General features: G+C 37.4%; 1 protein-coding gene and 1 pseudogene across 1 annotated transcript; both read right to left on the reverse strand.

The window, feature by feature from the left end:
• Window positions 1-1,529: 1,529 nt before the first annotated feature.
• On the reverse strand, window positions 1,530-2,666 carry LOC102531127 (alpha-actinin-1-like; annotated as a pseudogene).
• Window positions 2,667-11,999: 9,333 nt separating this feature from the next.
• LOC116277813 (olfactory receptor 2G3) lies at window positions 12,000-12,952 on the reverse strand. The gene is given in 2 exon segments (XM_031672499.2): window positions 12,000-12,196; window positions 12,199-12,952. Coding segments are annotated over 2 exon segments (942 nt in total). The 5' UTR covers window positions 12,944-12,952.
• Window positions 12,953-15,348: the final 2,396 nt, after the last annotated feature.

Below are 15,348 nucleotides of genomic sequence, written 5' to 3' on the forward strand. Positions count from 1 at the left end.
AGTTTTTGGAATGTATCCTGGACAGTCTGTATAGCTTTTCGTGTGTCTCTGGGTCTTATTTCAATCCTATAGTGAATACTGACTTTTCTCTTTTTTTTTTTCTTCCTTTTTTTTTAAGCATAAATGCTTATATTTGAGTTTATGGTGTAAGTTTTGACCAGCCACCTCTGTGTTTTGATTTTGTTGTCTTCTACTTTCAAAGTCTTTGCAGTGCTATTTGAATCTGTCCCTATGTGCACCACCCAGTGAAAAGAAATACAGCCTATTAATGAAGTCCTATTCTCAAAGTCTTAAATACGCTCTCTGGGATCATATGAATGCAGGTGCAACTTTATGCATCATTTATCTGAGGCTCACTGACTCCATAACCTTTCTGGTAACTTTGATTCCATTGACCTCCCTTTTCTGCCACATGCCTGGAAGCCTGGGGCTTTTGTTTTTCTTCTCTGTCATATACTCTCTGCTAATAAATTATGTCTCTAGCAAAACTGCAAAGGAAGAAGAGATGTGCTCTCCACAACCCTTTAAGGACTCGGTGCCCCTGATGAAGAAGGACCCTCAAGATAAGCAGTCACCACTCCTGCAGGACTGCAGGGGGAGGGGAAAGATACAAGAGAATAAAGCAAAGCGCTTAAAGGGATGATTCTCCAGTTCCTCTGATTTTTAAGCATTTCCTTTCTTTCTCTTTGAGGAAGAACTAGAAAGATCCTCCTAGACTTCTCTCTGTAAATGCCCTAATACCCATTTATAGGTTTGGGGCTGCCTTGTAACCAGGCCAGAGGAAAATGGAAGAAAAATGGAAAACATATTGCTGGTTCATTGGTGGTTCGAATCTCAGTCTTTTTCTCCCAAAGGTCCTGATAATGTTTACCTTCTAGAATCAAATGTCTCCTCCATGCATTCCATTTCAAAAGATTTTCTTTAATACCATAAAATATTTTCATGGACAAGTGAGCTAGCAAACACACATGCACCAATGTACCTTTTGACAAGATTATTCTCTACCCCCACCCTCACCTCAAGGTGGGCATGAGATTGGAGAAATGAATAAATCAGATGGTACACACCGAAAAAAATCGATAGAAAGGATGGAATATAACACTGTGCTTAGTTATTTTCCTGTGTCGCGACAAAATTAAACATTTTGGTGCAAATAGTTAATTTTTCCTCTTTTCCATTTAAGTCTGGTGGAGGAGAAAAAATTTTCTATAATAAAATACGTGGTTTTTGGGTTTCTTACTTTTTTTTAATGTAAGGTATTTTTTTGTTTGTTCTTTGTTTTTTTCAGAAAATAATTTTGTAAACTGTCACTTCGCGGGCAGGGAGGCTCGATGCCATATGGGTCCCGGGTCGCCTCCTTGGAGGCCGAGCACGGAAACCCAACACCCCGGCGGCGGCGGCGGCGGCGGCGGCGGCGGCGGCGGCGGCGGCGGCGGCGGCGGCGGCGGCGGCGGCGGCGGCGGCGGCGGCACAACAGGGCGGGGCTCGCGTAGCGGATGGGGGGGAGGGCACAGACCCGGCGGCGCGGGTTAGAGGTCCCTCTCGCCGTACAGCGCCGTGGAGGACATGTAGTCCAGAGCCCCAGGCACGGCGTCAGGGCCGATGCAGGGGGCCATTCGTGCGATGCAGTGCACGGCCTGGTCGGGCGGTGGCCCACGGCTCAGCTCGTCCACCGTGGTGTAATGCTTGTCCCTGGCCAGGATCTTGAAGGAAGCCACGATTTGGCCTGCTGTATCTGTGTCGGCCGTCTCACGGGACATAAAGTGGATGAAGGCCTGGAATGTCGCTACCCCCAGGCGGTTGGGGGGGTCCACAGTGCTCATGATGCAGGTAAATCCTGCCTCTCCGGGGGAGGGGAGTGGTGGGAAGTCTTCACCAATATAACCCAAGCTGATGAGGCAGTCTTTGAACTCCTCGCGACCCTGCGTGCTGGAGTGATCCCGGTCAGAGTGGTTGAAAGTGGCCCGGAACTCGTTCATCTGCTCCTGGCTGATGCCCTTGGCATCCCTGGTCAAGACCTGGTTCTCCACCTCATTGACGGTCCTGGCGGTGGCGGTGAGGAGCTGCTCCCAGCCCACGCGGATGTGCCCTATGGTGTAGTTGGTGTGACTGCTGTCGAAGATGAACGACGCTTCCTGGATGAGCTGGTGGTCACCCTCCAGCTGGTCAATCTTGGGCTTGTACTTGACGATGTGCTTCTCCTACCGCCGCAGGTGGCTGAGCTGGTCCTCCAGGGTCCCATGCATCTCAGTGGAGATCCTTCTGACTCCTCCGTCTTGGTCTGGATCCAGGGCCCGATGACGTCAGCCTGAGCCCCAAACTGCTTGCGAACCTCTGGTTGTGCTGCTGTCAGGCATGCTCTTATATCAGGGCCTGGTCTCCCAGAGGCCCAGCTGCCGCACATGGTGCCTTTTACCATTGATCTGAGGCCTGATGGTTGTGTAGGGATTGTTGCCCGCCTTGTTGGCATGGTAGGTCTGGACAATCTTGCACACCTCCTTGTGAATGCCCAGGATGGCCAGGCGCTCCTTGTCGGCATCGGGGAGGGTGGCCTTGAACTGCTCGTGGCCTGTGGTCAGTCTCTGGATCTCCTCCATGGTGGGCACTATGAAGGTCTCTTGCAGGTTTGAGGTAAAATTCGTGAATATCTTTTTATATACACTCATAGGTATTTAATATTTAGGTAGCATTGTACATGCTAGTTAAAGTTTGTTTCTCTTCATTAATATTTAAATTTGATTAGTTTATATTAAATTCTAATACATTTTACTACATTCTACTGAACTTTTTCAGTGCAGAACCATACGGACTATGCCTAATGAGAGTGTTCTTTGTTTTAAAGGGATATATATTCCATTATTTGTGCCTAATTGGATAGGCTAACAGTTCAGTAGTACACACAATAAATGTGAGAGAGGCATCTTGGTCTCAGAATCAGAGAAGCAGCTTTTAACATTTCTTGATTAAGTATACTATTTCTCTTAAGTGTTTTTTACATACTCTTCCTTTGTCATACTAAGGGAGTTTAATTTGATTTTCAGATTGCTAATTTTTTTAATTAAGTATGAATAGCTTTTCAGTTATATCAATTTCACATCCTTAAGGATATATATAATATAATATAATATATATGAGATTGGCCTATAATATTCAGTTCTTATCATGTCTCTGTTAAGATTTGGTATCAACTTTTGGCCAGTATATAAAACTAGTTAGGATGTATTTTAAAAATTGTCTGTTTTCTGGGTAATTCAGTGAAATATTGGCACAATTCTTTCACTAAGTATTTGGTAAAATTCACAAGTATAGTTAGTGAAGTCTGGAATTTGCTTTGTGGGACTATATTTCTAATATTAATTCAGTTTATTTAAAATTATATGATGATTTAGGTTTCTGTCCCTGTGTGGTCAGACTTTGTGAATTATATTTTTGTAAGGATTAATTTATTTAATCCATACTCCAAAATCATTGCCATTTTGTGTAATATGTTATTATCTTTGTTGACATTTTTGAGATTGATAATGATGTATATTCCCATTTCTGGTGTTGATTATTTGTTTTCTGTCTTTTTTCTTGATCACTTTTCCCAAGGTTTTATCAATTTTATGAGTTTTTTTTTTCAAAGAGCTAACTCTAGATTTCATTGCCTTTGTAGAGCATGTTTGTATATTTCATTGATTTCTATCTTTATCTTTTGTTTTCTTATTTCTATTTTTTTCCTGAAATTACATAAATACTTATCTCAAGTTTAAAGGGAACAATAAATTAATTTTAAAGCTCGTATTAAAATTTTAGGAAAGCAAGTTTTCATTTCAAAATATTTTCTAATATTCTCCATAATTACTCTTTACCCTATGGGTACTTTAGAAGTAGTCTCCTTAATTTCTGAATTGATGTTGCAGAAGTATTGTGTGATGTACAGAGTGATCAGAAAAAACATACTCTGAAGCGTTTGAAACCTTTGAAGTGTGTTGAACCTTGTCTGACATTAGAAGCAAAGAATTTTAGTAATACGGTTGCAGATGATTTAGTCATTAAAAATATAAACAATGAATATATGGGAATAAACATATTTTAATAAATATCTCTGGTCACCCTCCACAGGAACCAGAGGCAGGAGCACCAGGGTCACCAGAGCCAGGCTATAGAGATGTCCCCTGGCAGCAGCCACAGAAGTGGGGCCAAAACTAAACCCTTCAGCCGGTGAGTTTTGGCATCTCAGTAGCACACACAACACAGTATGTCATTGTACCTCTGTGGCCACAGCAGCATTCACACATTCTCTGTAAATCAGCCCCAAGAATACAACTAGTCCTTGGGGACTTCGTCTCCTACAAAAAAAAAGTAATATTTATTGTATTATTCTTACAGTTTCCCTTTGTTGTTTATAACAGTGTCACTGTGGATTCTTACCAGTTACAGGGATTAAGTAATCTGAAGAAAGAAAATGACATTTTGTGGGTTTCATCTCACAGTGATTTTTTTTATACCATCCTTACCTGTATGTATATAAAATCCAAACAGACTGTCTCTACAGGAGTTGGCAAATTTTTAGCCCTCCTTTATAAGCTTGTCCCTCCCATTATAAACCCTCTAATCTACATCTTGAGAAACAAACGTTAAAAAAGGTGCAATAAAAAGGTTATTTCTCAGGAAGAAGGGGAGGAAAATGTAGCTTCTTCCTTGAAATCTTAGAAATTGTGGCAAACTCAGGAAAAAAATCAAAATCTAGTGGATAAAAAATGTTTTGAAGTTCTTAAAGTCAATTGTACTTCTTATTAGAAATGCTAAATAATCCTATGTTGGAAGAAAAGTTGTAAATCTAGACTAAACACAACACATTTCACTACTTGTTTCCTCTAGTTCTAGAAAGACTTCTAAGTAGTATGAATGGAATAGTCACTATAAGTATGGACTGAATGTGCCATTTTACTTTTCTTACATATTTCAGAATCCATCATCTGTTTATGAGCCTTGTTCTTTGATCATGTCTTAGATGATGCTTTCATGTTCCAGATGTACATTATTAGATTTCATAAAATGACAAAAGCTAACATTTGTTGTGAGTATCATATGCAGTTTAATAAGGGACCATGAAATCAATTAAGAGAATTTGAGGCCACTGTGTTTTAGCAAGAGCAGTTATGTAGCTTGGCAGGGAAATATTATAAAACTCTGGCTCTCAAGCTTCTTTTAATCAAGCTTTTTATTTTGGGGTAATTGTAGATTCACACTCAACTCTACAAAATAAAACACAAAGAAGAAGAACCTATGAACTCTTTACCCAGTTTCCCAAATAGTAAAATCTTCAAAATTAAAGTACACTATTAACAAATAATATAGCAATAACCTTTCATGTTGTCTTTTATAGTCACAGTCACTTGGCTCCTGCCCTCTCCTTAAACCCCTGTTCCATTAATCCATTCTTTTATTTCTATAATTTTATCATGTGAAAATGTTACATAAATGGAACTATGGAATACGTAAACTTACAAGACTGGCTTTTTATTAACTCTGCATAATTGTCTCCTGAGAATTATGCTTTTGTGAAACTAATAGTTAAATTGTTTTTAATTTGTTACTTGTGATAAATTGTACACAAAATTTACCATTTTAACCAATTCTAAGCATACAGTTCTGTAGCATTAAGTATAGTCATACTGTTGTGCAACCTTCACTACCATTCATTCCATAAATTTTTCCTCTTCCCAAACTGAAACGTTGAACTTGTTAAGCAGTAGCTCTCCCTTCTCCCCTCCCCAGCCCCTGGCAACCACCATTCTGTTTTCTCTCTCTACGAATCTGAATGCTCTAGGTACCTCAGTAAGTGGAATTACACAGCATTTGTCCCATTGTGACTGGCTTATTTCACTTCGCATAATGTTTTCAGGGTCTATCCATGTGGCAGCATGTATCAGAACTTCATTTCTTCAAGTCCGAATAATATCCCACTGTACACATATACCGTGTCTACTTACCCATTTATCTTTGATGAACACTTGGGTTGCTTTCACATTATGATTGTGGTGAATAATACTGCTATAAAGATGGGTGTACAAATATCTCTCCAAGACCCTGCTTTCAATACTTTCAGATATTTACCCAGCAGTGAAATTGTTGGATCTTATGTTTATTCTATTTTTAATTTTTTTGGAGGGGCCAGCTTACTGTTTTCCATAGAGGATGCACCTTTTTACATTCCCACCAGAAATGCAAAAAGTGCTAATTCTCTACATCCTCACAACCACTTGTTATTTGTTTTTTTTTTTTTTTTTTGTGGTCGCCATCCTAACGTGTGCAAAATATATTGTGGTTGTGCTATGAAATTCACTAATTTAATGATAATAGAGATCTTGACATGCGCTTGATCGCCATTTGTATATCTTCTTTTTTTTGCCTATTTTTTCATTGGATTGTTTTTAATGTTGACTTGTAGGACTTATTTATTTAAGTATAGTTTATTTACATTATATTGGTTTCAGGTGTAAAGTATAGTGATTCAGTATTTTTGTGGATTATACTCCAATGTTTTTATAGATTATACTCCATTTAAGAAAATATTGGTTGTATTCCCTGTGCTGTACAATATATCCTTGTAGGTTATTTATTTTATGCATTAGTAGTTTGTGCCTTTTTCTATATTACTCATATTATCAGATATATCAGATATTTGACTTTCAAATATTTGCCCTAATTCCATGGCTTGCCTTTTCACCTTATTGATAGTGTCTTTTTATGCCTAGAACCTTTTTATTTTGATGAAATGTTTTCTTTTATTCTCTGTTTTTGGTGTCATATTCAAGAAATTATTGCAAATCTAATGCCATGAAGCTTTCCCCCTATGTTTTCTTCTAATGAGGTCTTTGATATTTTTTTAGTTAATTTTTCTATATGATTAAGGTAATAGTCTAAATTTTTTTTTTGCAAGTTGATATCCAGTTTTCCCAATAGCATTTGTTAAAGACATCTTTCCTCATCGAATGGCCTTCTGCTCCAGAAATATAAACTTGGTGGGGACCACGTCTGGTTTCAGTTTAGCTATTCTTTTGATAACAGTTTTTGTAACAAAATGGTGGTTGATTACTAAGATCTAGTGAGAGAAAACGTTAATATTTTGAAGCCTCTGGAGAGAGAAGATTCCCTATGTTTTAAATACTTCCTGTATATTTCAGGCTAAAGGCAGCATTCTTTTACAACAGGTGCAGAGCTAGCCAAGATGAAGCCTAGAAAACAGGGCACAGGGTTAAAGCCAAAGGAACAGATCCCATATGGAGTCAGATTTGTTTTCTGTTACAGATCTGCTGGCAAAAAGTTCTCTTAGATTTGATCAGCTGATTTTTGCCTTCATTCTCAAAGTATATTTTCAACTGACATAGAATTATGGGTGGATTTATTTTCCTTAAACACTTTTAAAGTTTTGTGCCATTTACTTCTGGCTTTAGTGGTTGCTGATGAGAAGTCCACTGTTACTCAAACTGTTTCCCAGCTACAACCCCCAGAGGTTAGATGCTGTTTCTGTCCCATAGATTTCAAGAATTTTTTTGTCTATAGTTTGATTATAATGTGTTTTGGTTTTTACATGTTTAAGGTTCACTCAGCTTCTTGACTCAGTTTATTTCTTCTATTGTTGGACATTTTTCAGCCATTATTTCCTTAAATTTTTTTAGCCTCACCATCTTTCTACTTTCCTCCTGAAACATTCATGTTAGGTCTTTTGTTATATTTACACAGGTCCCGGAAGCTCTGTTCATCTTTTTCTTTTTTCTTAAGTCTGCTTTTTCTGTTTCTTGTTCAAGTTAGGTAAGTTAATTGTTCTATCTTCCAGCTTTGTCCTCTCTTCTATTTTTCTACTGTTGAAACCATTCACTGAGACTTCTATTGCAGTTTGTTACTGTACTTTTTCAGTTCTATAATTTTTTTCTTATATTTTCTAGTACTTTGCTGAATCTTTGTTTTTCTCAGACTCCACTTTTCCATTTATTTCAAGTGTGTTCAAAATTTGCAACTAGAGCATTTTTATAATGGTTGCTTTAAAATTTTGTAATAGAAATGGAAATTTTCAGTCATGTTGGTGTTGCTGTCTAGTGATTGTCTTTCTTCATTCAAGTTGAGATTTTTATTGCTTCTTGATATGACTAGTGATTTCTAATTGAAACTTGGTATTATGTTAGTAGACTCTGGAACTTTTTAAAACTCTTTTAGCTGATCTCGTAGTCTGAAACTGCTCTGGCAGGGAAAGAAGGCGGCTCTTGCCAAGTGGAGTGGATGTCTGTGTTCCCTCTCAGCCTTTACTGACACCTGTGTTATGAGGAAGGGCTCCTCAAACTGTTGGGCTGGGGGTAGTTTTAATATCCATCAGGCCTCTGCTAATGCCTCTTCGGCTGAATGAGCAGGGGTTCCACATTACTGCTTCCCAGGTGATGTCACTGACACCATAGTGGAGAGCCTTGTTATCACCAGGCTATGGCGAAAGTCCAGACACTTTAGTAGGTCTCCTCCGACACCATCCCAGCAGGAAAGGAGAGAGGCACAGCCAAGTGGGAGTGGAAGTTCAGGCTCCTCATGTGGTCTGGGACGACACTGTGGGGCAGTCTCATTTCTGTTCAGAGGGCATAAAATTCCTAGGGCCCTGTTGGTCTTCTGTAACAGCACTCTAGCTGGGCGGCTTGGAATGTCTCATTAAATTCTGGAAACGGTGAACATCTAAGCTCCTCATTACCCTGTTGTTGTGGGAGTGTGGGTGGAACTATGTATTTTTTTCTGTGGTGTTTGAATAGAGTGAGTGAGTTACTGTCTAAAGTTCTGTCTTGCGTGGCTTCCCTTTCATTTAACTAGAGAGAGTTGGGTTTGGTTGGTGCTTTTCTTTTTAATCTGTACCATTTGGCGTTTTTCAGTTGCCAGCTTTCCATGATCCAGCCTGGTATGAAGAGGAAGAAAAGAAACAGTTACAAGAAACCAGAGAACTCATTATTATGTTGTTCCTAAAATCCCAAGATCCCAAGATCCCAAGATCCCTAGTCGGCCTGCCTTCTCTCACCATTCAGAGTCGTCTTGTGTTTATTTAATAAATGATATCCAATGATTTAAATTGAATATAAAAGGGAGAATAAGAAAAAGTACTTCTACTCCATCTTTCTAAAAAGCAAAACCCTTAAATAAACTTTTTTATTTTAAAATAATTTTAGATTTAGGTAAAATTTTCTCTTTCATGACTGACCCTGCATCATGGGCTAAGCCACTATTAAAAAACAGAGTCAAAAATCACCACAGGTAATGGTACTTTAAATATTGGTCTTCTTCAACCTGCCTGCTACTATTTACTTTCCAGAGTCTTCAGGTCACTAATATATTTTTTGCTCTATCTAGGCCTTATAGATGCATTTCTGTACAAGAGACAGGGTGAAACGCTTGCTCCTTCTTATCTGGGATTAGAACCTCTGAATTTGAACTTTCTTTTACCGCTCTCTCCCAGGGAACCAGTTTCATAGTGTATTCCTCACTCCTTTATCAAGATCTGGCACAAAATCTTAAGTAAGTTAATTGTAAAATTAAAATAATAGTATTGTATCAGTGAGAAGTGTGATACTGTTTCTTTGTCACAGTACCTAAAACTTGATAATAGCTTAAGCTAAACAATGTATGTTTTTTTCTTACTAAATTAGAGAAATTACTTAAATGTATAGATTGCTGAACATGGAAACAGTATTAATGACTTTTTTTTAAAGAGTTCTCCTATTCAAATTGAACAAGAAATCTATAAATAGGAAGAGATTTCCCAATGAAGGCTCGTTTCCATTCATAAATTCCAAGTCAGTAAAATACCTAAATCATATGCCTAAAGTTGGAAATACTCTGCTCAGAAATCCTGGCAAACTAGTTTGCTTCTGCTTATTTATGTTCTGTAGTATGTTAAAACATTAAATGTTTGGATGCTATTTCTAAGTAGCCAAATAATATTTTACAATTTTTAACCCAGTTAGTGAAAATATTGTCAAAACATGGCCCATTTTTTTAAATCACAGGAAGCAAGGCACACATTGTTTGTATCACACATTGATTGTTTGAATAAAGTAAATTCTCAACCTTAAAGCTAGTGATTTTTCAACTTTGGGGTCATATTATCTAGCCAGAATTTAATTAAATGTGTAATAAGTTATCACTGAGCTTGGACACGTGAGATCATGGCCATATGCCTTTTTGGTTCCCTTCTCCTGCAGAGAAACTTGGTGTAATAAACAAGTGCTGCCTACACGGCTTATTTTTTCACTCTCAGTTCTCTAAAGACAGGTATTCTGTGACTCCAATTTAAACAAACCCATAAGTTTCATCGTTTTCATTATTTTAGAAACAGATTAATAATCATAGTTTTGAAATTTGTCTTTACATATGTCTGTTATTAATCAGAGTGAAAAAGTCATTAATTTCAAATCCTTTCATGCATATATTGCACTTTCTGACAACACACAAAATTTGTGTAACTTTTGATCCTTCACTTCTTATCCCAAGGAATTTTTTTCAGTCTTTCCCATATTCAACAGATAACACCAGCTTTAACTTCCATAATAAATAAAATAAAATATTCTGAATTTTCCATTGTAAGGAAAATGTAAGTTAATTGAAGTTGTTTTTCATTTACATGACACAGAGCTAATAGTTAATTATTTACACATTGATGCTTTTGAACTATCTGCCAACATTGTTGCATAATTTTTTTTTCCTATATTTTAAGTTACTGATAGTGTGCAAAGTTCAGCATTGTCTTTTCATGTCTAGATGACAATTGCTTATATTTATTTTTCTAAAATCTGGTTTTGGAAGTTTCATGTTAATAGAAACTCCCATCTCTAATTCCCATTTTTGCTATAAGGGATGTTTTCTTCTCCACATGTAATGATAAGAGTAACAAATTTCAATGGAGAATAATTTATAGACATCATTGTGTGTTTATTTTGAAAAGAAAAGTATTAATTTATCAGAAAGTTTACTGCTATTTTAGAGATGACACAACAAAAAAAAGCTTTGATAACACATTGCACCCTTTATGAGACAACATACTAGGAACAGTGAATTAATTATCAATCTAATAAAATCTCTTTTCTTCTATTTATTATTCCATATTCACTGTTCTCTTCCAGTTAGTATTACACATACACATGCACACATGTAAACGCACATACCCTTACAGAATTACTTATGCAGCCTACACAGATTCACACTCTATGGAGTGAGGCCTATGTGTTTGTGATGTAAAAAAAATCAAACCACCATGGCCCAGCTTATATTAACTGCAATGTTTTCTTGATTTACAAAGATTCATTGGATAATCATTGACTGTGACAGACTTCTTTATTAAATTTAAGCAATAATTATTAAGAAAATAATGGTATCTTCTGAAGTGCAACTATTTTTATTTAATGTATAAAACGGTTTAGAACAAAAGTACTGAATTACTTTTTATTTTAGAAGTTTTGTATCTGCCATGCATGCCATGACCTACAAACCCAAAAAGGGACGCACTCACTGTTGTAAATTCACTAAAATTGGAAAATTATTTAGACAAGCTGGCTAAAAGTCCTCAATATTCAAGACAGAAAAATATATTGAAAAGAATATACATTATTAATAAAGAACTGAAGATAAATTATCTTTATGAACATAAAATCTGTTTGAAAGAGCTCTTAGAGAAATATATAAAGCTTCTTAACTTACAATGAATAATTGGTAAATATTTAACAGTTTAATTTTTTTAATCCTTGAGAATAAGTATTAGAAGCAAAATATGAACTTTGGTGATAATCGCAATTTATACCCATGAACAGCTCTTTCCCATGGCTCAAGCTCTGAAGTTAAATGAACATATATACGTTTTGTTTATTTACACATAAAAGAGGGGGATAGCTTTTACACAGTTAAAACAAGTAAACTAACTTAATCAGTATAAAATTGAGAAAATTGGTTTGGCTAAATAGAAACTGGGCAACCACATGACTTCTTGTACATCACGTCCAAAGGGAGCACAGTTTTCCTGAGAGAAGTTTCTTCACAGGTTCTTTCACATCCTTGTTCCTTAAAGTGTAGATAATAGGATTTAAGGTGGGGGTCACCATGGTGTAGAAAAGGGAGATGAACTTGCCTTGGTCCTGGGCATAACTGCTACTTGGTTGCAGGTACATGTAAATTATGGTGCCATAAAAATGATCACCACCGTAAGGTGGGAGGAGCAGGTGCTGAAGGCTTTGCGTCTTGCCTCCACTGACTGGATCCTCAGCACTGCTTGAGTTATGAAGCCATAGGAGATAAGGATGAATGTGGGGGGAAGTAAGAGAAACAGGACACTAACAACAAAAAGAACCAACTCATTGGTGGTGGTGTCCACACAAGCCAACTTGAGGAGAGCTGGTACTTCACAAATAAAATGATCCAGTCTGTGGTTGCCACAAAAAGGCAACTGCAAGGTAAAGGTAGCGTGGATCAGGGAATTGGCCAAACCACTGAGCCAGGAGATGGTTGCCAGCTGCTGGCATAGCCGTGGGTTCATAATGACCACATAGTGGAGGGGTTTGCAGACAGCAACGTAGCGATCCAAGGCCATCACAGCCAGGAGGATACACTCGGTGGAGCCCAGTGCTAGGGAAATATAGAGCTGTACCACACAACCACCATAAGTGATTGTTTTCTCTGGTCCTCGCAGGTTAACTAGGGTCTGAGGTGCAAGGCTAGTAGTGAAGCAGAGGTCCAGCAGGGAGAGGTTGCTGAGGAAGAAGTACATAGGGGTATGAAGAGGGGGATCCAGGTATGAGATGATGATGATGGTGAAATTTCCCACAAGGGACACGAGGTAGAAGAAAAGGACAAATATAAAGAGCGCAGCCTCCAGGCGAGGGTGGTCTGAGAAGCCTAGAAGGACAAAACCCATCAGGGAACTCTCATTGGCTTTTTCCATCCCTCTAGAAGGAACTGTACCTGCTGTAAGAGGAGTGAGACCAGATACATTTGAAACAGCTGACCTTAGAATCACAGCATGCATGAGCTGAAAGGATCATGGAGACTGACTTAACCAACCTATTACTATTTTACGCCTAAAGTGTTTTTGACTTGGAACATTAATCCATGTTACTTCATTCCAGTCCAATGACTCTTCTTTAAATTCATAAATGCTTTCAACTTTGAAGTTATCTGGAAACTGACTATTAAAGTCACACAAAGAAGACACGTGTATGTATATCAAGAAATGTGTAAGGACTTACTACTGAAATTATGTGCCTCTTAAATTGAACAGCACCTCCATGGTTTTTAACGTTGACAGAAATCTGCATACGAAATAAGGTATTCAGGTTTTATCATAGGCACAAATGAGAATCGAAAATTTCTCATCTTCCCCCTATATACAAATATTCTTAAACTCTTATCTCTGTGCACTGACTACCTCAACAGAGAAAGGTAAGGTAGTCATAGGTTTATCTACAGAGACAAAACAAAATTGAATAGTTAGGTGATAAATAATTTAAATTTAAAAATAAAACTGAAAAGTATGATCTAAGTAAATAATTTTCAAATAAATTTTGCAAAATAACAGATGAGAAAGATTATTTTGAAATATGAAGACTCAATGAACTGACAAAAAAATTTTTTATAACTATACTTTAATGCAACATTATTTAAACAAGCTGAAATTTCTTAATATTCAAGACAAAAATATACATGAGAGAATATATGTTATTAATAAAGAACTAAATACGTATTATGGTAACTTCATAAGTATAAAATCTATCTGAAATAGTTCTTAGATAATCATTTAAAAGCTCCTTAACTTTCAACATGATAAAAATGTAAAACAGATTATACACAGAAATGAAAAAGACTTAAGTGAAAGGTAAAGAAAATACGAGGTCAGAATTCACATGCCTTTATAAGGAGAAAGGTGACAAAGTTTGCCTAGAAAAAAGCATTTGGAGCCAAATTATAGAAATCATTGAGCAAGATAAAATACTTTGTTTGGCAGACAATGAAACGCCACCTGACCTTGAAGGATGTTGACACTTTTGCGTCTTTATAAAGATGACAAGTTGCAGAACAGAAAACAACATTTGTTTTGTTAGAGGTTTTGCAGGGGCACCATGACCTGACCTACGTGGACAGCTACAGGAACAAAGAATTCCTACAGCAAGAAGTTTGCACCAACCAACCACACTCCTTCCCCTTTTTAGTATAAAAGGAGCCTGAATTCTGGCTTGAGAAAGATGGTTCTCCAAGATGTTAGTCTGCCTTCCTCTCTGTCTTCCTGCTTTCTGAATAAAGTCGTTACTCCTTGCCCCAGCACCTCGCCTCCTGATCTACTGGCCTGTCATGTGGCGAGCAGAATGAGTTTGGAATCAGTAGCAGGAAGATAAATGAAGAGTAGGATTATACCATGCTTTGCTTTCAGAATGAGAAAACTAGAAAACTGTAAAAGGACGGGCTGTATTTCCCATTCTGATACATTTGTGCCCAACTTACAAAGACTCCCAATTCAAAACATGTTTCATGCCACCCTTCCCCCCATGCCTTTGGCCAGCGTTTTTCTTCCTGACAGATTGTAACATTTTAGTATAGGATTCAAGTAAGGGCATTGTATCTAGTGTGCTTATTTATACACCCTGAGCTAGATGTCCTTTCCTCCCTTCCAAAGGAGGTATAGCGGGAATGGTTTTGAACCATCAGTTCATGCTGTCTTTTTTAGAAATGTCTAATGCCTATTTGTATCCTGAATTGAGAATTATTACACTAACCATGTAACAGGAATAAAAAAAATGGGGAAAACTTAGGTAATAATACAAGAAGTAGGCAGAAAGCAAGCTGAGGTTTTCAACAAAGACATAAATCAACAATTAAGAAAGAGGTTTGAAGCTGTACCAAATTGTGTGAGAAATTTAAAAGTGGGACTCTCTTTGTGTTTTCTTAAAATAACAATTAAGTTACTGTGTGAGTGAAAGAAATAATAAAGATTGTGAAGTACTATGTAGTTGAGATTGTGAAGGACTTTGAAATCAAGGCTAAGAGTCTAGAAATATTGATGGTTTTGAGTAAGTCTGTTTTAAGACATCTGTATAGAACTGATTGGGTAGAAAAAAGGAGGAGGAGGGGGACAGAAGAAGAGAAGGAGGAAGAAGAAAAGATAAATGACAGGGAAATACAAAAAACTGAGAAATGAGGTAGTGAGTGTCATGATCTCTAATTCTCATTTAAACAAAGCAGGAAGCAGCCAACAGGATGAAGACCACAAGCAAAGAACTCAAGGTCCTTATTCTGCTGATCCATGTCCTCCCTAACCCCTGCCTCCACCCCTAGAAGCCTGATGTCTTGTCCCAC

The sequence above is a fragment of the Vicugna pacos genome, chromosome 3, assembly GCF_048564905.1.
Source record: "Vicugna pacos chromosome 3, VicPac4, whole genome shotgun sequence".
Lineage (NCBI taxonomy): Eukaryota > Metazoa > Chordata > Mammalia > Artiodactyla > Camelidae > Vicugna > Vicugna pacos.